This window comes from Mus musculus, chromosome 19, assembly GCF_000001635.26.
Source record: "Mus musculus strain C57BL/6J chromosome 19, GRCm38.p6 C57BL/6J".
NCBI lineage: Eukaryota > Metazoa > Chordata > Mammalia > Rodentia > Muridae > Mus > Mus musculus.
In genome coordinates, this window is record NC_000085.6 from 4,798,964 (window position 1) to 4,818,114 (window position 19,151).

At 46.0% G+C, this 19,151-nt stretch overlaps 2 protein-coding genes across 4 annotated transcripts in view; both read right to left on the reverse strand.

The window, feature by feature from the left end:
* Gm21992 (predicted gene 21992) overlaps window positions 1-12,671 on the reverse strand; it is a 68,722-nt gene extending 56,051 nt beyond the window's left edge. For 2 of the 3 annotated variants that reach the window (NM_001290128.1, NM_001290127.1), the window contains exon 1: window positions 12,209-12,671. In NM_001290128.1, coding sequence (NP_001277057.1) covers window positions 12,209-12,545 — 337 coding nt within the window. In that variant the 5' untranslated portion in view covers window positions 12,546-12,671. The remainder of the gene's footprint in view (window positions 1-12,208) is intronic. The other variant, NR_157185.1, reaches the window with a different exon arrangement.
* Rbm14 (RNA binding motif protein 14) lies at window positions 1,603-12,671 on the reverse strand. Its single transcript, NM_019869.3, has 3 exons — window positions 12,209-12,671; window positions 3,588-5,052; window positions 1,603-2,842 (listed from the first exon to the last, which is right to left on the reverse strand). Exons 1-3 carry the CDS (start codon window positions 12,543-12,545, stop codon window positions 2,635-2,637), a joined length of 2,010 nt encoding a protein of 669 aa, NP_063922.2. The 5' UTR covers window positions 12,546-12,671; the 3' UTR covers window positions 1,603-2,634.
* Window positions 12,672-19,151: the final 6,480 nt, after the last annotated feature.

Below are 19,151 nucleotides of genomic sequence, written 5' to 3' on the forward strand. Positions count from 1 at the left end.
AAGATGCAAATGAAAGCCCGGTTCCCCAAAACACTCATTACATTTCTGTCCTCCCATTCACCAAAGCCAACTTTTAAGAACTTGGAACTCAGAAATCTATAAAAAGCAAAGTATGATTGGGTTATAGAATTAACACAGGTTGGTAATTTAAATAAAAGGATGTTTTTAAACAATCTGCAAGAGAAAGGAAAGTGGCAAATGATTTAGCTGTGTAGTTTCTTCTGGCTTTAGTGAAAACCCCAAGGGCTGAGGCAACAATGCATGTGGATCTACAGATGGCCGACCATTAGACCGATTCAATAGGCCAAACCGCCTTGAAGAGTTTGGACTGCAATGAAGGTCAGCACAGGCCCTGGAAGTGTATTGAGCTGGTTTTGGGAGTGGGAGGGATTTAGTTTGTTTGGTGGTGGTGTTTGGGTTTTTGCAGGAACCATGGAATTGTGACTGTGGCAGAACAAGAACTGGAAAGGAAAACGACAAAGGAATACTGTAAATACAAAAGCCACGATCTCAGCCTGCATTCAACCCTCTATTCCCCCAGTCACGCCAAGCCTGTACCTTGGCCCTCAAGTCATTCTACCATCACAGAGAAAGTATCAAGAAACCTATCCTCCCATTCTACCCAGTCCTGCAAAAGAATGAAAATGAGCAGCAAAGCACCTGAAGGGGAGGCGATGAGCAGAAAGAGAAGAAAATAAAAGAACTCTGACCCCTACACAGCCTGAGACTTATCCCACTTAACCACAAAAAAAGAACTCGTAATAATAAGGCATTTTTACATGATGGGCAGAAGGAAGAAGACATCTGGGGCAAGCTACTGTCACAGCCAAGTTCATATGAAGCCAATATACAACCCTCCCAATCAACTTATCAGCTGCGTGCACACACACACATATATGTATGTAAATGTGTGTATATATATATATATATATATACACACATACATACATACATGCACTTACACATACAAGCACACACACACACACTCTCCCTTTTGCAAGACCCAAAAGCGCTCTAAAGCATTCTTCCCCAAGGACTATCAGGTTTCAGTTATCGTTCCACTTATCTAGTCTTCTTTCATTTACCCACCAAGTTCATGCCTCCATTTTATTCCTGGTTGAAACTACCCAGGTCTTCCACCCCAGAAGTATATAAAGAACTCTGGACTCTTCATCCAATCTTAGCATCCCTACTTGATAATATTTGTACCCCAGCCCCTTCTCAAAAATATGTCTGTTATAACACCTTCAAATATAAACCCAGCCAGAAGACATCTAAAAACCGTAATAGATGCAGACAGGGAAAAGGAGTCTCAGGTGCTGTGATGGCTTAGCTTGGCAGGAAACAGGAAGGATGCTCCGTGGTGAAGTTCAACAGGCGAAGTACGAGGATTGGCCAGAACACCCCATATGCTTCAAATTCCCAATGCCCTCATTCCTCCAACCACAGGGCAGTACCAGATAGTGGTGTCACTCCCACACCACTACAGCTCCTTTCCCAGACCCCAGGCTCAACATCCCCTCAAGCCCACTACCTGGAGGCCTTTGCAGCTGCCAGTACCCAGTACCCAGCCCAGCCAGATCGCAGCCAGAACCATCCTGCTGTACTGTGTAGCTTTTGGTTTATTTTTGTTTTTCCTGAACTGGGAAAAAAATCAGGGACATTGGTCAAACATAAGTAGAGGTAATGGGCATGTTTACTGAAATTTGACGTGATCAACTAAAATTGATTGCTGAGAAAGTCCAACCACTTGATCTGAACTCTCTAGTCCCAAAGATGGCATGCTATTTAAGATGAGCTTAATTCCATTGGTCGCCAGGAAACCATTCCAATCCCCACACTCAAGCACCCTTCCACACCCACTCTGGGTCTTCAGGCTGCCTTTCTTCTAGCTGTCACGTCTTCCTGGATGTCAAACTGGCTCACCTGACAGTGCAATCAAGACAATGACAACCAGGTTTCCAAACCACGAATCGCCCCAAGTTTTATTTGTAGTCCATACAAAAGAAGGGAAAAGAATTAAGATTTCTAACACCACCTACTTGGAGAGATAGGGAATTGGGACTATGCCAGTCACCATCAGCTAAAACATCAGTGGTAAGCGGGGATTTGGACACGGACCAACTGACTGTCCCACAGGATCTCAGTCTCAACAGCCTCTACAGAAGGACAGGCAGGGCCCCTGGACTGCTGGCATAGCTGGGCACAGAGGAAATAGCTAAAGTAACCCTTTCCTGGCCTCCCTCGCATCTAAAAAGAAAAACGCGCCGCCTGACATCAGCTGTCGGTTGTATCACCTCCAAACAACCTTAAGTATCGCGCACAAAAATAAAAGGGAGCCAGGAAAAAAATTAAAATATAAAAGAAATTCCCATTCTGGGGAGATGGCTGGGTAGAGGGAAAACCACAGATCTAAAGCCAGTAGCAAGATGTGCTGCTGAGGCAAAGAAACAAAGCAGGTTACTGCCAAACACAAAAGGGTCCTCTCCTGGGGAAGGCCCACATGATAGAGGGAGGGAATGAAAAGCCACCATTGGGAGAGGTATGAGAGAGGGTGGTGATAACCTGGGTCTGCACCCTACCCTACCTCTTCCTCTCTCTCCCTTCCTGTGGTGCCCCATCCCCAGGATGGCCCTACATGCGGCGCTGGTAGCCAGAGTGCATCTGAGCTGCCCGCAGGTAATCATTATAGGAGCCCGAATAGCGTGCGTAATCGGAATGGGCATCGGGCAGGCGACGGTAATCCAGCGAGGACTTTGTCGGCGAGCGGCGGAACGAAAGCTGCGACTCTGATAAACGGCGGTAATCAGAGAGCTCGGCTAAACGCCGGTCGGAACCATACCTAGTCGAGAGAAGAAGACAGTTGGTGAATGAGACAGTTGAGGGCAGGGCTCCAGGTAGGCCTAGGGGAGATGCCATTGGGGACAGGGAGGGTATACCAGATTTGTCTCAAACAGTTGGTGTCCCTGTCAGAAGGCTCATCATACTATCCAGGTCAAGGAACCAACCTGGGTTCTTCAGGTCAGTGGGAAACCAAGCCCTCTGCTGAAGCTCCCTTCCAAACCAGCCAAGGTGAGTCTGGTCTACATTCCCAAACAAGCTATTCCCACTCATGGGCCCTGCACAAAAAGACCTTGGTTTATCAACAGAACGACGGACGAAAGTAGGGTCCCCAACTTCCCAGGGTGGACGCACCTCATAAGCTTGCCTTCAGCCAGTGAGTGCCAAAAGGACTACTTTCTTTCACATCCATCCCACCAAAACCAGAACAAAGGAGTGAGTTTAAGGATCCTTCAGACAGTGGGAAAAATCTATGAGCCAATCCTGCAAAATGTGGCTCCATCGGTTCATAGGGGCCTCCTAGAATGAGGACCCTAAGTTTGTTGGTATCACCCCAGGCTGAGCACTATGCCCCACCTAAATCCCAATGGCCAGAACTGTTCAGACACTCACCCTCATGACTTTTGGACATCCCATAGAAGTAAGATCAAGGGAGGGGCCAATGGCTCCTGTTTCCCTCCCATGCCAACCTCAGCCCCTTGCCCTAAGCCCCAGCTAGGGGCTGAGGCGGGGGGGGCATACAGTACCTTTTTGACATGGCGACAGCCTTTTTGTAGGGATCGTCGTAGCTGGCCCGGGGTGGGGAGAGGCGGGTACGCTCATAGGGCGGCGGGGTGCTGTTGGCGTTGGCAACGGCCCCCTGGGACATAGACAGGTAGGCTGCTGATGGCTGGCCTGTCCCATCGTAGGCACTGCCCGGCTGGCCACGGTAGGAGGCAGCAGCCTGGGGATGCTGCTGGGCAGCATAGGAAGCAGCCAATGAGGCTGATGACTGAGTGCGGTAAGGAGCTGCCAGGGTGGCAGAAGGCTGAGCCCCGTAAGCAGCTGCCGCCCCATAGGAGCCAGTGGCCGCAGCAGCAGACTGAGCTCCATATGAGCCTGACAGGCCAATAGATGCTTGAGCCCCATAGCTATTCAGCTGGGTCTGAACAACTGGTTGAGCCCCATAGGAACCAGCCATTGGGGTAGTGGCTTGTGCAGCATAGGCAGCTGGCTGGCTAGCATAGGCAGCAGCTGTGGCTGGTTGTGCCACATAAGCAGCAGGCTGGGAAGAATAAGAAGCAGCCTGTTGTGCAGCATATGGGGCAGACTGGGCACTGTAAGAGGCTGAGGGCTGGGCACTGTAAGACGCTGCCTGGGCTCCATAAGCTAGTGAGGAGGCTGCAGACTGGGCACCATAGGAGGCTGCTTGAGCCCCATAGGAACCTAGGGAAGAAGCTGCTCCTTGTGTGTTATAGGAAGAAGCAGCCGCACGAACCCCATACGAAGAGGCAGCCTGGGCGCCATAAGAGGATGGCTGGTTACCATAGGAAGCAAGGGAGGAGCCCTGAGCCCCATAGGAATTAAGCGAAGAAGCTGCAGCTGCCTGACCCCCATAAGTGGAAAGGGCTGAGGCTGAGGGCTGGACTCCACCATATGGGCCAAGCGAGGAAGCTGCAGCAGACTGGGAACTAGGGCTAGCCAGCTGACCCCTGTATGGGGCCCCAAGGGAGACAGAGGGCTGAGCACGGTAAGAAGCTGCCTGAGCTGCCATGGGCTGAGTCCGATAGCCAACACCCAAAGAGGCGGAAGGCTGGGCCCTATATGCAGCTCCCAGAGACACTGAGGGTTGGGCCCGGTAGGTGGCTGGCTGGGCCGTCAGAGGCGCCACATAAGAGGCTCGAGGAGGTGAACGGCGCAGGGGGCTGCGGTCGCGACCAAAGAATGGTGGTGTGGGCTGACGGGCTTGCCCATCAAAGCCACCAGTGCTGTTGCCAAAAGCCTGCTGGTAGTCGAAGGTGGCAGAGAAGCCACCAGTTCCAGGGAATGCTGTGTCCCCAGCCCCTGGTTTCTTGGTCTTGTCCCCAGACTGGATAGCCAGGGCAGGCCCCTTCTTCTGCCCCTTGGTTGAGAGTTCCACGTTGATGCGCTTGCCCTTCACTTCTTTGCCGTTGAGCTGCGCGATGGCGGCTTTGGCATCTGCTTCCTTCTCCATGTGAACAAACGCGTAGTCTGATAAAGCAGCAGACAGAGGGTTAGCAATTAGGGGGGCAGGGCATGCTACCTAGTGGGTCCCAAACTGGACACACAACAGCACCCAGCTGTTGCCAGCTACATCCAGGTCTCTCTAAGCCCTCCTCTATGTATGCCATGAAATGTGGCCGATGTGTCACCAAACGTTTGACTGTTTCAAGCAGTCAGCCACCTTTAACTTTGGCCTTCTGTTCCCCTGCCACCTCAACCAACTAACTTTCTGGTGAGAAAAGGAAAAAGCAAAGACGAATTCAGGATAAAAATCTTCACAGCGGCTATAAATAAAACCAGCAAGCAAACAGAAAGCATTCCTAGATGACTCAATTACTCCATTTTCTCAATTCAAGCACATCTAATACTGCTTACTGCTCACCTCTAAATCTAAGAGCATAAAACACTAGGAACCACTCACATTTTGGCATGACTCACTTCTCAGTCTAGGTGCATTTAGAAAAAAGAGTGACTACGAGAAGCAGTCACAAATCCCTCCAGTGTAACCTTCCCCTTTCACATTACTTTCCAGTTTTCACGGTCACTTCATACACAAGAAGTCTCAACAATCCTGTAAGGAAAAGACCATTGTCTTCTCTTTCAGGCAAGTATGATCAATGTTTTTATGTAGCTTGCTGTAAATCAATCAATGCCAACGTCCAGCTAACTCTTCCATGGCCCTTTGTTTCATCGGTCTTTATCCTGAGAAGTCTCTGTAATATTTCTAAAAATGCTACCTTGCACAGAAGCTAGAAGATATGAGAATAGATATAATCCCACATTATTCCCTCTATTTCCTCTTTTAGGGACAGAAGAATACCTTCGCCTTAGAAGACTATTTACTGCTTTTTCAGGTTTACCTTTGTGGCATGCTTGGGGGAGGGGAGGGGGGAGGATTAGCATAGGAAGGGTCTCACACGTGCTGGGCATGACTGAGTAATACCACCAGCCACCTACCTAGGCTCTCTCATTAAAGACCTGAGTAAGTTGTGTTGGGAGAAAGTCAAAGACATGATACTGATCTGAGAACTCTAATCACTTACAACATAGGAAAAAAACTTTAAAGGGGAAGAAATTCTTGGTACCATCCATACCACAAACTACAATAGTCCCATAAGCAGTGTCTGAGGAGCAATGATCAGGACCTATCTGAGAAAGAAGGTTCTGCACTCAACTCCACTCGGGACCTGTGGCTACTTTAAGGGATTCAACAGCTAGGATCCAATCTCTGTCACATCAATTTAAGAAGTAAAAAAATTATCCGGATGGACTAAGGTTCCATTTTTATAAAACAGATTATTAGAGATGACACCCAAACGCCTCCAAACAAATACCCTCCTTTTAGGGCCCTTATTCTGAGATGCCTTATCTAAACTGTTCACTTACAACAAGTCATCTCCTAAGTTGAAGACAATGAAACCTCCAAAGAAATAAAAGACAAAAGCCAAGTGCAGTATAATGTGAATGATGCTGGACTAAAAATTCAAAGGCCAAGCTGTATTAGATCCACCCATCACTGACTATTTAGGTGACCTTAGAGAACTTCCATTTATTTCCCTACAGGAAAAGTTTATCCTGCCAACCTCAAGTTAAAAGTTCAAGTAAGAAGACAGAAATGCCTTGTGAGGTTTAAATTGATGAAGGATGATAATGGAGTCGTGACAGTTCTTCAAACCTAAACTAACCAGAGGTTTATTTCCCTAGAAAATATTATTTTTAATCTCTAATAAAGCATAATGCTACATTATAACCTAAAAGCTGCTTACCATGACAAAAGGACAAAATGAGGCAGGAGAGTTGGGTCAAAGGTAGTAAAGAGCACTGGTTCTCTCACACAGGGTCCAGGCTGGGTTCTCAGCACCCATAGAGAGGCTGACAACCACTTACATATATATAATTCCAGTTCCCAAAAATCCCACACTCACTTATGACCTGTGTAGGTACATATACATGCAGGCAAAAATATTCATACACAAGAAATAATCTATTTTTTGTGGGAAGGAAGGATTTGAGACAGGCTCTCACTATGTAGTTCTGGTTGCCCTATAAATCGGTATGTAGACCAGCTGGTCTCCAAATCAGATTCCTCCTGCCTGTCTTCCAAGTAAATAGTGGATTAAAGGTGTGGAGCACTATGCCTGGCTTAATTTAATTTAAAAAAAAAGTGAATACCAAGTTTGATGTGCCTAGTTCAACAAATGATAGTCTTCAATGTCCCCAAATTTGAAAGGTAAACCGTTCATCTAGCCACTGGATATTTCGTTTGTTTTATTTTTTGTTTTTCGAGACAGGGTTTCTCTGTGTATCCCTGGCTGTCCTGGAACTCACTCTGTAGACCAGGCTGGCCTTGAACTCAGAAATACTCCTGCCTCTGCCTCCCAACTGCTAGGATTGAAGGCATGCGCCACCACACCCGGCTTTTTTGTTTGTTTTGTTTTGCCACTGGACATTTCAATTGTCCTTTGATTACTGATCTCCACTTGGGATGAATCAGCTAAAAATAGCAGTTGTGGTCTAAGATTTCTATAATAAAGACAGAGAGATCAGGAATCGTAAAGCTTGCCTACAAGCCCAACATTTAGGAGGTGAGGTAGACAGAAGATGAGTTAGAGACCAGCAAGAGCTACAAAGTGAGGAGGCACTGCCTCAAAATAAATACATAGACAAATAAGCAAATGTTTTTAAAAGGCTGAACTAACTTGCCCTCAACCAGGACAATGTAATAACAGGAACACCCAGTCAACAATTAAGAGAAAGCATCAAGATAGCTAGAGCTTAAAGACAGATGGGAAGAAATCCGCCTGCCTCTGCCTCCCGAGTGCTGGGATTAAAGGTGTGCACCACCACCGCCCGGCTGGTGGTTAAGAGCATGTTCTGCATGTTCACAACTCCCTATAATTCCAGGGGATCTAATGCCCTCTAGTTCTAGATTACACATATAAACATAGTAAGAAAAATAATAATAAATTCTGTGTACCACCATGAACACCCACCTGTTTATCATTCTATTCAAAAATGAGCTAGGAAAACCATCTAACAAAAATTTCAATGGATTTACAAGAGAAATTAGATATCCCATCTACACCTCATACCTGGTTTTGAGTTTAAAAGGCCAAGTGCTACCCAGCATATGGTAGCAATCAGGAGGAAAGACAAGGAGGACCAGAGATTGGATGCCAACCTAAATTACTCAGCAAGGCCCTGTTTAAAATAAGTCGTGAGCTGGTGAGATGGCTCAAAGAACACTGGCTGCTCTTCCAGAGGTCCAGAGTTTAATTCCCAGCAACTACATGGTGGCACACATCTGTCTATAAAAGGATGAGTCCTCTTCTGACATATAGTTTGTACATGCAGAGCATTCCTACATTTTCAAAAGCATATAGCCGGGTGTGGTGGCGCATGCCTTTAATCCCAGCACTAGGGAGGCAGAAGCAGACGGATTTCTGAGTTCAAGGCCAGCCTGGTCTACAGAGTGAGTTCCAGGACAGCCAGGGCTATACAGGGGAACCCTGTCTTGGAAAACCCCCCCCCCAAAAAAAAAAAGAAAAAGTATATAAATAAAATTTAAAAATAAAAATAAAACACATGACAAATCAGAAAACTAAGATTTAAGAATTGGCTGATCATAGTGGCATATACACCTTTAATTCCAGCACTTGTGGATCTCTGAGTTCAAGACCAGCAAGTTATACACAATGAATTCCAAGACAACCAGTGCTGCACAGTGAGACCACAGGGGGAGGCAGGGGGAGGGGGAGCCCACTGCAACAATGAAAAGAAATTCAAGAACTGGATAGTGTATATATGACAAGTATGAGGCCCTTGGTTTGACTGCACCACTACACCACAAAAAAATAAATAAAAGCAAGAAGGAGGGGAGAAAATAAGAGAGAGGGGAAAGAGGAACAATACTTTCAAATGAGTTAGTTCAAATGGCTACCCAAATGAGCTCTCATGAGGGAGGGCCTCTGATACAAATAGTCATTTTCTATCAGGAAGTTAAGTTTCTAAGCCTGATATTAGAAGGGAGTGTGAGGTGGGTATGGAGGTACACACCTGAAATACCAGCTCCTAAGAGGTAGAGGCAATTGAGATCAGGACTTCAAGACCATCCTCAGCTACACAGCAAGTTCAGCCTGGACTGTGTAAGACACTGTTTCAAAAAAGGAAGGGAGACTGGAAAGATGCAGCCTTTGAGAACACCTGCAACTGTTGTAGAGAATCCAGAATCAGTTCCCCGAACTCCACCATCCCTCCTGACCATCCTGACCTCTGTGGGCATCAAGCATACACGCAATACACATACATAAATACTGGCACTCATACGCATAAAATAGAATAGATCTAAAAGGGGTGTGTGTGTGTACAGAAGATGTAGCTCAGAACAAGGCCAGGGAGTCTAAGTTACCTAGTTGATGAGACCTAAGACTCATTGCAGTAAGTCAAACTCAGACCTGTCAAAGACACTCAAAAGACTAATGGGACAATGAAGAGCCAGACTTTGAAGAACCTGCATGGAGAACTACTTCAGAGAAACCACTACATTAAGAATAGTAAGCTGGGCCCAGCAATATTGCACTCCTGTAATCTCAATGCTAGGGAGGCAGAGGCAGGCAATCTCCAATTTCCAGGGCAGCCAGAGCTGCACAGATAAACACTGTCTCATAAATAAATAAACAAACAAGCAAACAGACTGACTTTCTATGGTGTTTTGACTCTAGCAACAAGACTAAGAGAGTACCAAAAGTTTTCCCAAATAAAACTAAATACTTTCAACTTAAATTAACAAAAGATATATATATATATATATATATATATATATATATATACATATATACACACACACACACACACACACACACACACACATATACATACATACACACAGGAAGAATGGCTGTATTTTTCTTATCTGATATTCAAACCTCCCTTGACACCTGTATGATTCCTGAAACTGTTCATCTTTGAATATCTAGTAGTATATAGCTGTGGAGAATAGTTATCATTGCTGCTATGGAGATTTTGTTCTACAAATCATACCAAAGCCCAAGTAACCAACCAAACTACTATGATTGTTTGTTCCTGTGAAATATTCCAGAGCTGGCCATCGATTTAAGATCAAGCTTCTGCACTTTTCAAGCCCTGGAAGCCTCAGCCCCTCCCACGAGGAGCAAGCTACTGATAGCATCAGAGCTGCTCTTCTACTCCACCTCCATCCTGAAAGCCTGTCACCCCAACTGAGGTACCGGCATCAGTAGAAGTACGTTCAAATCTCACCAAATCTCTTACAGCAAAGGATAGAGTCTGTGTCATATCAGCCTAGAGTGTAGTTCTGCTATAAATATGTTTTCAAAAGGAAAGAAATGCACAAACCTTCTCTCACAGAGAATCTAGTTCTACATCCCAACCACCACAGTCACTGACTGCCAGTCCCAAACAAATTCAAGCAAATTTCTGGCCTACCATCAGAGAAAAAGCTTATTGAACCATACAAATTCCAAAGGAGTCTGTCCCCCTCAGGTACTGAATTCTACTCCCACTCTACCATCCAGACTACCTAAGAACTACAAAAAAAAAACTAGATAGGTCAATTGAGACTCTCATAAAAACTCATACATCCCATGCATTTGCTGACCAAGTACCCAAACTGAGACCTTTCCCACTCGTTTACACTAAACAGAAGCAAAAACCCATAAATCACACAGCCTGCTTAAAGTTTGCAGTAAAGTCAGATTCCAGATATAACCTGAATTGAAGGAAACAGAATGCAGTATTAGACAGAACAAACATTTCGTTCCTATAAATGCACATCCTATGACCCTTCACCCCCCTCTTTGAAAAGACAAGGAATGGCCCAAAGTTGTGACTTTCCAGAACAGCAAATGAACCCTTGATGAGAATGAGCAAGCACCTATACCCACATGTAGTTCCTGTCCTCAAAATTCCTTACAAGGCACAAGCAGATATGAATCCAACAACAGCACAACTAGGGAATAAACAAGGCCTCACTCCCAGGGTGCACTGTTGAAAATGACAGGGCAAAGTTAACTCTCATCAGTGAAACCCACATCGGTCTGGGTGTCTCATAAAATCTTGCCAACATAAAAAAAGCAGGTATTTGAAAGATAAAGAGATAAAACCCCAACATATGAAAATCAACAGGGTCTGAAAAAGACATTTCCTCAAAGGAAATAGCAAACTAGCAAGCTGTCCTAAGAATTATTCAAGCAATAAAAAGTACTAACTAAATAAATGGTGTTAAAACCAAGTTTAATAGAAATCTCACACGCCCCTCTCAACACCCCCCCCCCCCCCAGCCAGAGTATTCCCCTTTGCAATCTCACCAAGCTAATAAACATCTGTGCCCGGAGGCACCAGCTTAGCAAGTAAAAGGCTAACGAGGGAGAGGCTTAATAGCCCCCTTTCACATGCAAAAATAACGCAGAAAACCGGGGCTTCCACTTGTTAAGTTGTAAAACCCAACACAAAGTGGAGGGTGGAGGAAAAGAATTAAAAAGCACAAAACCGCCAAGGCTAACCCATCGAATACTGAAAGGTCAAAGGGGTTCCGAAAAGGCCCCTCCCATGCCCACAAGCAGATTCATTCCAGACAATACTAAAAAAGCCCGAACCCGAGAAACCAAGGGCCCGCTACCTTCCGGGAAGCATCGGGAAGGAACGCCAGAGCGGCCTTGGGGCTTCAACCCAACCTTTTCCCTTTTCCCTCGATCTGACCAAATTCTGGAGAGGAAGTGGGGAAGTGGCGAACTCTTTTCACCGCTCCATAATCCGGTTGGTGCCCTTCCCTTTCCATTTCATTTTGGTGCCAGGCTCATGCAACCAGGAAAAGGCGCCTCCTCCCAACCCCGCACACTCGCAAATCTCTGGCGCGTCCCCAGCCCCGAGGCTTCGGCTTGCAGTGGCCACTGCACCCGCCCGGAACCGACTCCTCCCACTTGATGAATGTTGCTGGGACCGCAGGGGAGAAGGGTGGCTCTACCCAACTCGCCCCCAGCACCTTAGGCCCCGCTCCTGCACACTTCCCCATCATTCCCAACCCTGAGGACCAACCCCAGAGTGAGGGGCGTGGCTAAGAGGCAGAGAGCACCGCGCGTGTCCCCTCCCGAGCGCGCTCCCGCGTTACCTTTTACCACGTCACACTCGATGACGCGTCCACGGCGCTCGAAGAGGCTGCGCAATTCCTGACTTGTACATGCAGCCGATACATTGCCCACGAAAATCTTCCAAGTGTTCAGGGGCCTCGGGCGCGACATCTCCACCACGAGCGCGCGACCTGGACGCAGCTCGTGGCCATGCAGGGCCTCGATGGCGCGCACCGCGCCAGCGTTCTCGCGCATGTGCACGAAGGCAAACTGTTTCATGACGGCGCAGCTCATGACCGTGCCATAGGGCGCGAAGAGAGCTGCCAACTCCTCCGGTGTCGTATCCGCCCCATCGACATTGCCCACAAAAATCTTCATTTTGCCGCCGCAACCGCCTTCTCGGAGAGACAGGACCTCTCCTACAGCGACAGGCAAAACGTCCGAACGACCCGCAGTCCTCCACAGGAATGGCTGGCGACCGAGAACCCCGCCGCGCAGGCGCTCTAACCTAACCAATTGGAGGCGGCATCGCGCGCGGATAGCAGCCAATCAAACAGGTTGAGAGCAGATGTCCTTTGACGCAGCCAATCCCAGAGGGCCTGGAGCCCCTTGTTAACGGAGGGGGTGGAAAAAGCATAGAGGCGCGCGACCAACCGCCACCTTCGGGGGGAGGGGAAAGGAGGGCTGGGGACGGGGAAGCGCGCTCCGGCCGAGTCCGCAGAGGCCTAGTCAGAAGAGCTACCTCCGGCCAGGGTGTGGCGTCCCGGCGGGGCCCCAAGGAAAACTTTGTTCTTTAGGGAAGTCCGGGCTCCTCCGTTTGAGCTGCCGCAGCCAAACCCTGGGTGTTGTGATGGCAGCCTCAGCGTCTGCGGTAAGGCCGCGCCCGGAGGAGAAACCAGGACAAACCCCTTTTAGTCTGGGATTGGCCCCCGACACTATATGCTTGGAGTAGGAAGGGACTGTAACTCTTTCTTTGCAAGCACATTACTTGGGGTTGCTTGAGCTCTGGAGGATTTTGCAGACAGTGAATATTGAGCGTCTGTCTGTCTCAACCTGATGGAATTTCGAGAATTACGATGATGACCATTTATTGTATGCATGAAGTTTATCACAGTATTATGTTCCATAAAGTAGAAGATCAGTAATCCTGAGGAAGCCAAAAGTTGGATCTTAAAAATATATGAGGAGGGGGCCAGGAGTGGTGGGCACCCTTTTAATCCCAGCAACCAGGAAGCAAAATCGAAAGAAATTTGTTCGAGGCCAGCCTGGTCTACATAGTGAGATCCAGGATAGGCAAGGATATAGAGAGACCCTGTCTTTAAAAAAACAGCAAAAACTTAGAGGGGCTGCTCACTGGTAAGAGAGCTTGCTGCTTTTCCAGAAAACTTGAGTTCGATTCCCAGCACCAACATGAGGGCTTACAAACCAGCTAATTCCAGTTCCAAGAGAACTGGCCATTGCACATCTGTGGTACGCAGAGAAACAAGCAAAACACCCACACACATAAAATAACGTTAAATTTAAAAAAGGCTGGAGAGATGGCTCAGTGGTTAAGAGCACCGACTGCTCTTCCAAAGGTCCTGAGTTCAAATCCCAGCAACCACATGGTGGCTCACAACCATCCATAGTAAGATCTGTCGCCCTCTTCTGGTGCATCTGAAGACAGCTACAGTATACTTAGATATAATAATAAATAAATCTTTTAAAAAAATTTAAGCCATCCCTGTAATCCCAGCACTTGGGAGGCAGAGGCAGGCAGATTTCTGAGTTCGAGGCCAGCCTGGTCTACAGAGTGAGTTCCAGGACTGCACAGAGAAACCCTGTCTCAAAAACAAACAAACAAAACTAAAAAAATTTCAAAAGAACAGAACAAAGCAGCCCACTGCTGTACTCACAGCTTTAAGGGTCAGAAGTTGAAAGTCATCCCAAATTGCCTGGGATATGTGAGACCCTATGTCAAATAAACAAATAACCTTGGGGAGAGGTCTCTTGAGTCTTGGCGGCTTTCTTTTAATGTTTTGTGTGTATGAATGTTTGCCTGTATGTATTCATATACCACGTGCATGCAGTGCCTGCGGAAGCCAGAAGAGGGCGTCAGATCCTGATGTTAGTGAGCTGTCATATGGATGCTGCTGGGAGCTGTTTCTGTTCTTTTTTTTTTTTTTTTTTTTCCTTCGAGACAGGGTTTCTCTGTGTAGCCCAGGCTGTCCTGGAGCTCACTTTGTAGGCCAGGCTGGCCTCAAACTCAGAAATCTGCCTGCCTCTGCTTCCCGAGTGCCCACCACGCCCGGCTGCTCCTGTACTCTTAACTGCTAAGCCATCTCTCTATCCCTTTGTGGGTTTCTTGTTCATGTGAGCTCCCCTTTCCTTCAAGAAAAGCACTTTATAATTAGGAGGAAACAGCTCCACAGCAAAGATGAATATATAACATAAAATGAATCATTTTAACCATGTCCAAGTGCACAGTCTGTGCTATCAAGTACATTTACATTGTACAAACCCCAGCACCATCCATCTCCAGGATAGTTTACCTTCCTCAGCTGAAATGCTGTGCCTATTAACAGTAATCCCCATCACCATCACCCTCTCTCTCCAGTCCCTTGAAACCAACATTTGACTTTCTCTCCATAAATTTGAGTATTTGGGGTACTTCACAGAAGTATATTATACAAATATTTGTCTTCAAGCTTCACATTGTAGTGTATCAAACTTCCCTTTCATTTTAAGGCATGATATTTTACTGCATGTATGCCACGTTTCTCAGTCCATTGCTTCAGGAGTGGGCACTTTGGTTGTGTTGAAACTGCAGCCATTTTGAATAATGTAGAACATGAGTGTACAAATATCCTTTGAGGGACAATAAACTATCTCGGATGGGAAGTGTACTCACTGTCACTCTGATGAGGGACAATAAACTATCTCAGATGGGAAGGGTACTCACTGTCACTCTGATGGCCTAATTCTGCTCATGCACATAAAATCAAAAATTGTAAGCAAAAATTGTTTTGAGTAAATGTATCTATAATTTGTTATTAATGTTTAATTTTAATACTTATTTTCTGTACCTTATATAAGGAGCCTCATGAAAAAAAGAGAAGAAGCAGCCCTGATTTAAATTCCTGTTAGGGCCAGTGAGGTGTCTCAGTGGATATGGATGGTTGCAACCTGTCTGGTGACTTGAGTTTACTTCTCAAGACCAAAATGGTGGAGGGAAAGAACTGATTCCTTTGTGTTGTTCTTGAAATTCTACAAACACCTACTTCCCCCCCAATACAAAAAAAAGGATACATATATACATATGTATATATGTATGATTGTACACACACAATGTTTAAGCCCCTTTCTCCTAGATCAAAGGTGTGTCAAAGACTTTACCCAAGTTAGGTATGGCTATATGACTCACTCTGGCCAATGAAAGTTAGAAGTGCTGTCCTTCGGCTGATAGTGGACATACTGAGCTAAGGTTTCTGTCATCCAGAATGACTTCAGTAGACAGAACCCTCACCTTCATACTGAGCCTATCATCTGTACAAACACATAACCATTATTAAACAGCAGAAATAAGCCCAAAGATGTTTCTAGGCAAGTCCCCTTGAAAGGCATTTCTAATAATGCATATATCATGTGAAGTGTTTTTTGTGAAATATGATCTTTATGGTTAAATACAAATTGAGGGACTGAAGAAATTCCTCAGTGGTTAGGAGCAAAGGCTGCTCTTCTAGAGGGCCTGCACTCAGTTTCCAGCACCAACATGGCAGCTCTCAAGCCTGTAACTCCAGTTCCAGGGGATCTGTGGCACCAAGCCCATATGTGGTATAAAGATATATGCTTGCAGGCAAAATATTCATACACATAAAATCTTTAAACAAAAAACAAGAAAAGAAAGAAAATGCTAATTAACTGGATTTTATTGCCATCTTACCACTGGCAGTGCTTTCCAAAGTGGTGAATAGAATTCAACTCAGTGTGTTTAGTGAACATGCTTTGTTTCTAAATGAAATGAACTGAGTTTTACACAGTGTTGAGGTCTGGCCTGTTACTATGGATTGAACGCTAAATTCTGCATCCCAAGAGCAAATTCTCACACATGCCAGGTTTTGTCCTGCAAACCTTGCTCCTTAATTTAGAACTGTTGGTTGAATAAAGATGTTTACAGGAGAGTAGGCAGGGCTTTGGTTCCAGAGCTTGGGAATCTGAGGCAGATACATGAGAAAAGAGGAGGAAGAAGGGACCATGGTGTGATGGTTTGTGTATGCCTGATCCAGGGAGTGGCACCATTAGGCGGTGTGGTCTTGTTGGAGAAACTGTGTCACTATGGGCATGAGCTTTAAGACCCTCTTCCAACCTGCCCGGAAGCCAGTCTTCTACTAGCAGCCTTCACATGAAGATATAGACCTCTCAGCTCATGCTGTACTGTGCCTGCCTAGATGCTGCCCTGCTCCCACCTTGATGGTAATAGACTGAACCTCTGAACCTGTAAGCCACCCCCAAATATATGTTGTCCTTTATAAGACTAGCCTTGGTCATGATGTCTGACCAAGTAAAACCTAAGTAAAACCCTAAGACAGAAGATGGTACCAGGAGTGGGGTATCGATGTGATAGTCCTGACCATGATTTTTCTGGGAAGATTGTGGATTTTGGGACTTTGGATTTGGAAAGCAGAGGAATGCTTTAAATGGAGCTTAATGAGCTATGCTAGTAGGACTATGGTAGACTTTGTTACTGAGAATGATTTGAATTGTGCAGAACTGGCCCAAGAGGTTTCAGTGGAGAATTTCACTATGTGGCCTAGAGACTGCTTTTGTCTGATATTTTGATAAAGAATCTGGCTACTGGGCTGGAGAGATGGCACAGTGGTTAAGAGCACTGTCTGCTCCTCCAAAGGTCCTGAGTTCAATTCCCAGCAACCACATGGTGGCTCACAACCATCTGTAATGGGATCTGATACCCTCTTCTGGTGTTTCTGAGGACAGCAACAGTGTATTCATATACGTATAAATAAATAAATCTTTAAAAAAAAAAGAAGGAAGGAAAGAAAGAAAGAAAGGAAAAAAAGGAAAGAAAGAAAGGAAGGAAGGAAGGAAGGAAAAGAAAGAAAGAAAGAAAGAAAGAAAGAAAGAAAGAAAGAAAGGAAGGAAGGAAGGAAGAAACTGGCTACTTTTTGCCCTCCTCTGAAGAGTTTGCCTGAGGCTAGGGGAAGAAACTCAGATTAATTGCCTTAAGAAAGGAAGTCTCAGAAACACTCATTATAGCCTTTGTTCTCTGGTTAAGTCTCATGAAGAGCATTTTAAACAAGCATAGCAAGCTGAGAAAGGAAAAATAAAAAAATATATGGCTCAAGCTGGGCAGTGGTAGCTCATGCTTTTAATCCTAGCACTCGGGAGGCAGAGGCAGGTGGATTTCTGAGCCTGGTCTACAGAGTGAGTTCCAGGACAAACAGGGCTACACAAGAGAAACCCTGTCATTCATGTATGTGTGTGTTTATGTATGTGTGTGTGTGTGGTATGTGTGTGTGGTGTGTGTGTGTGTGTGTGTGTGGTATGTGTGTGTGGTGTGTGTGTGTGTGTGTGGTATGTGTGTGTGTGGTATGTGTGTATGTGGGGTGTGTTTGTGTATGTGTGTGTGGTGTGTGTGTGTGTATGTGTGTATGTGTGTGTGTGTGGTATGTGTGTATGTGTGTGTATGTGTGTGTATGTGGGGTGTGTGTGTGTGTGTGTGTGTGTGGTGTGTGTGTGTGTGTATGTGTGTGTGTATGAGTGTGTATATGTGTGTGTATGTGGGTGTGGGTGTGTATGTGTGTGGTATGTGTGTGTATGTGTGTGTATGTGTGAGTATGTGGGGGGTGTGTGTGTATGTGGGGGGGTGTGTATGTGTGTGTATGTGTGTGTGTGTATATGAGGGGTGTGTATGTGTGGTGTGTGTGTGTGTGTGTGTGTGTGTGTGTGTGTATAAAATCTGCTGAGGAAAGCTGCTAACAGGGAGTGGATCCAGCTTAGGAGAAGGAACTTTACTGCTGCTAACAACATGGAGATCTGAATATGGCTTTGACATCAGACATGGAGATGTTTGGAGTTGGTTTCCTGTCTTGCCTTGGGGATCAGAGTTAAGTGATTGGATGAATCTCAGAAGAGACTTTGAACTTTGGACTTTTAACATTGTTGATACTGCTCTAGGCTATGGGGACTTTGGAAGTTGGACTAAATGTATTTTGCATTATGCTTTGTTTGCCCCTCCCCCAAACTGCTTTGTTTGAACAAGCCTATGAAGTCCAGGGAGTGGAATGTGATGGTTTGTATGTGCTCGGAAGAGGGAGTGGCTCTACTAGGAGATGTGGCCTTGTTGGAGTAGGTATGTCCCTGTTTGCAAGGGCTTAAGACCTTCACCCTAGCTGCCTGGAAGTCAGAAGTCAGTCTTCTCCTAGCAGCCTTTGGATGAAGATGTAGAACTCTCAGCTCTGCCTGCACCATGCCTGCCTGGATGATGCCCTGCTCCCACCTTTATGATACTGGACTGAACCTCTGAACCTGTAAGCCAGCCCCAATTATGTTGTCCTGTAAGACTTGCCTTGGTCATGGTGTCCATTCACAGCAGTAAAACACTAAGACAGCTGGCCTGTTGGAGTAAGAGCAGCCCAGGTAGGACATTGTGGAGAGCCTTTGGGGGACCACTTGGCAGGAATCTGACATTAGGCCATGACAAGGAAGTAAGTTCAAGCAAGAATCTTTAGGCTACAATAGGGAAGTAGGATCAGGCAGGAATTTTAATCTTAGGGTGGAACAAGAGAAGTAGGCTTCAGGCATGAATCGGATTTTGGGCTTGGACAAAGACTTGGGCTGAGGTATTTTGGTCATTCTGACAAGCCCTTGGAAAGGACTGTCATGGGAGTGATCACAGGGCTTTGCTTACTGCCTTGCTAGTCCCTTTATGTACTGCTCATCCATAACACTTGCATGTAAGGAAAATGGTATAAAAGCAGGTTGGAA

What these genes read in the sequence shown, in the direction of transcription:
- Rbm14 (NM_019869.3), bottom strand. Translation starts at nt 12,545, where the DNA reads ATGAAGATTTTTGTGGGCAATGTCGATGGGGCGGATACGACACCGGAG. An exon ending in CGAGTGTGACGTGGTAAAAG is followed by an intron (nt 5,053 to 12,208) that starts GTAACGCGGGAG and finishes CTGCTTTATCAG; the next exon opens with ACTACGCGTTTGTTCACATG. An exon ending in GCTGTCGCCATGTCAAAAAG is followed by an intron (nt 2,843 to 3,587) that starts GTACTGTATGCC and finishes TCTCTCGACTAG; the next exon opens with GTATGGTTCCGACCGGCGTT.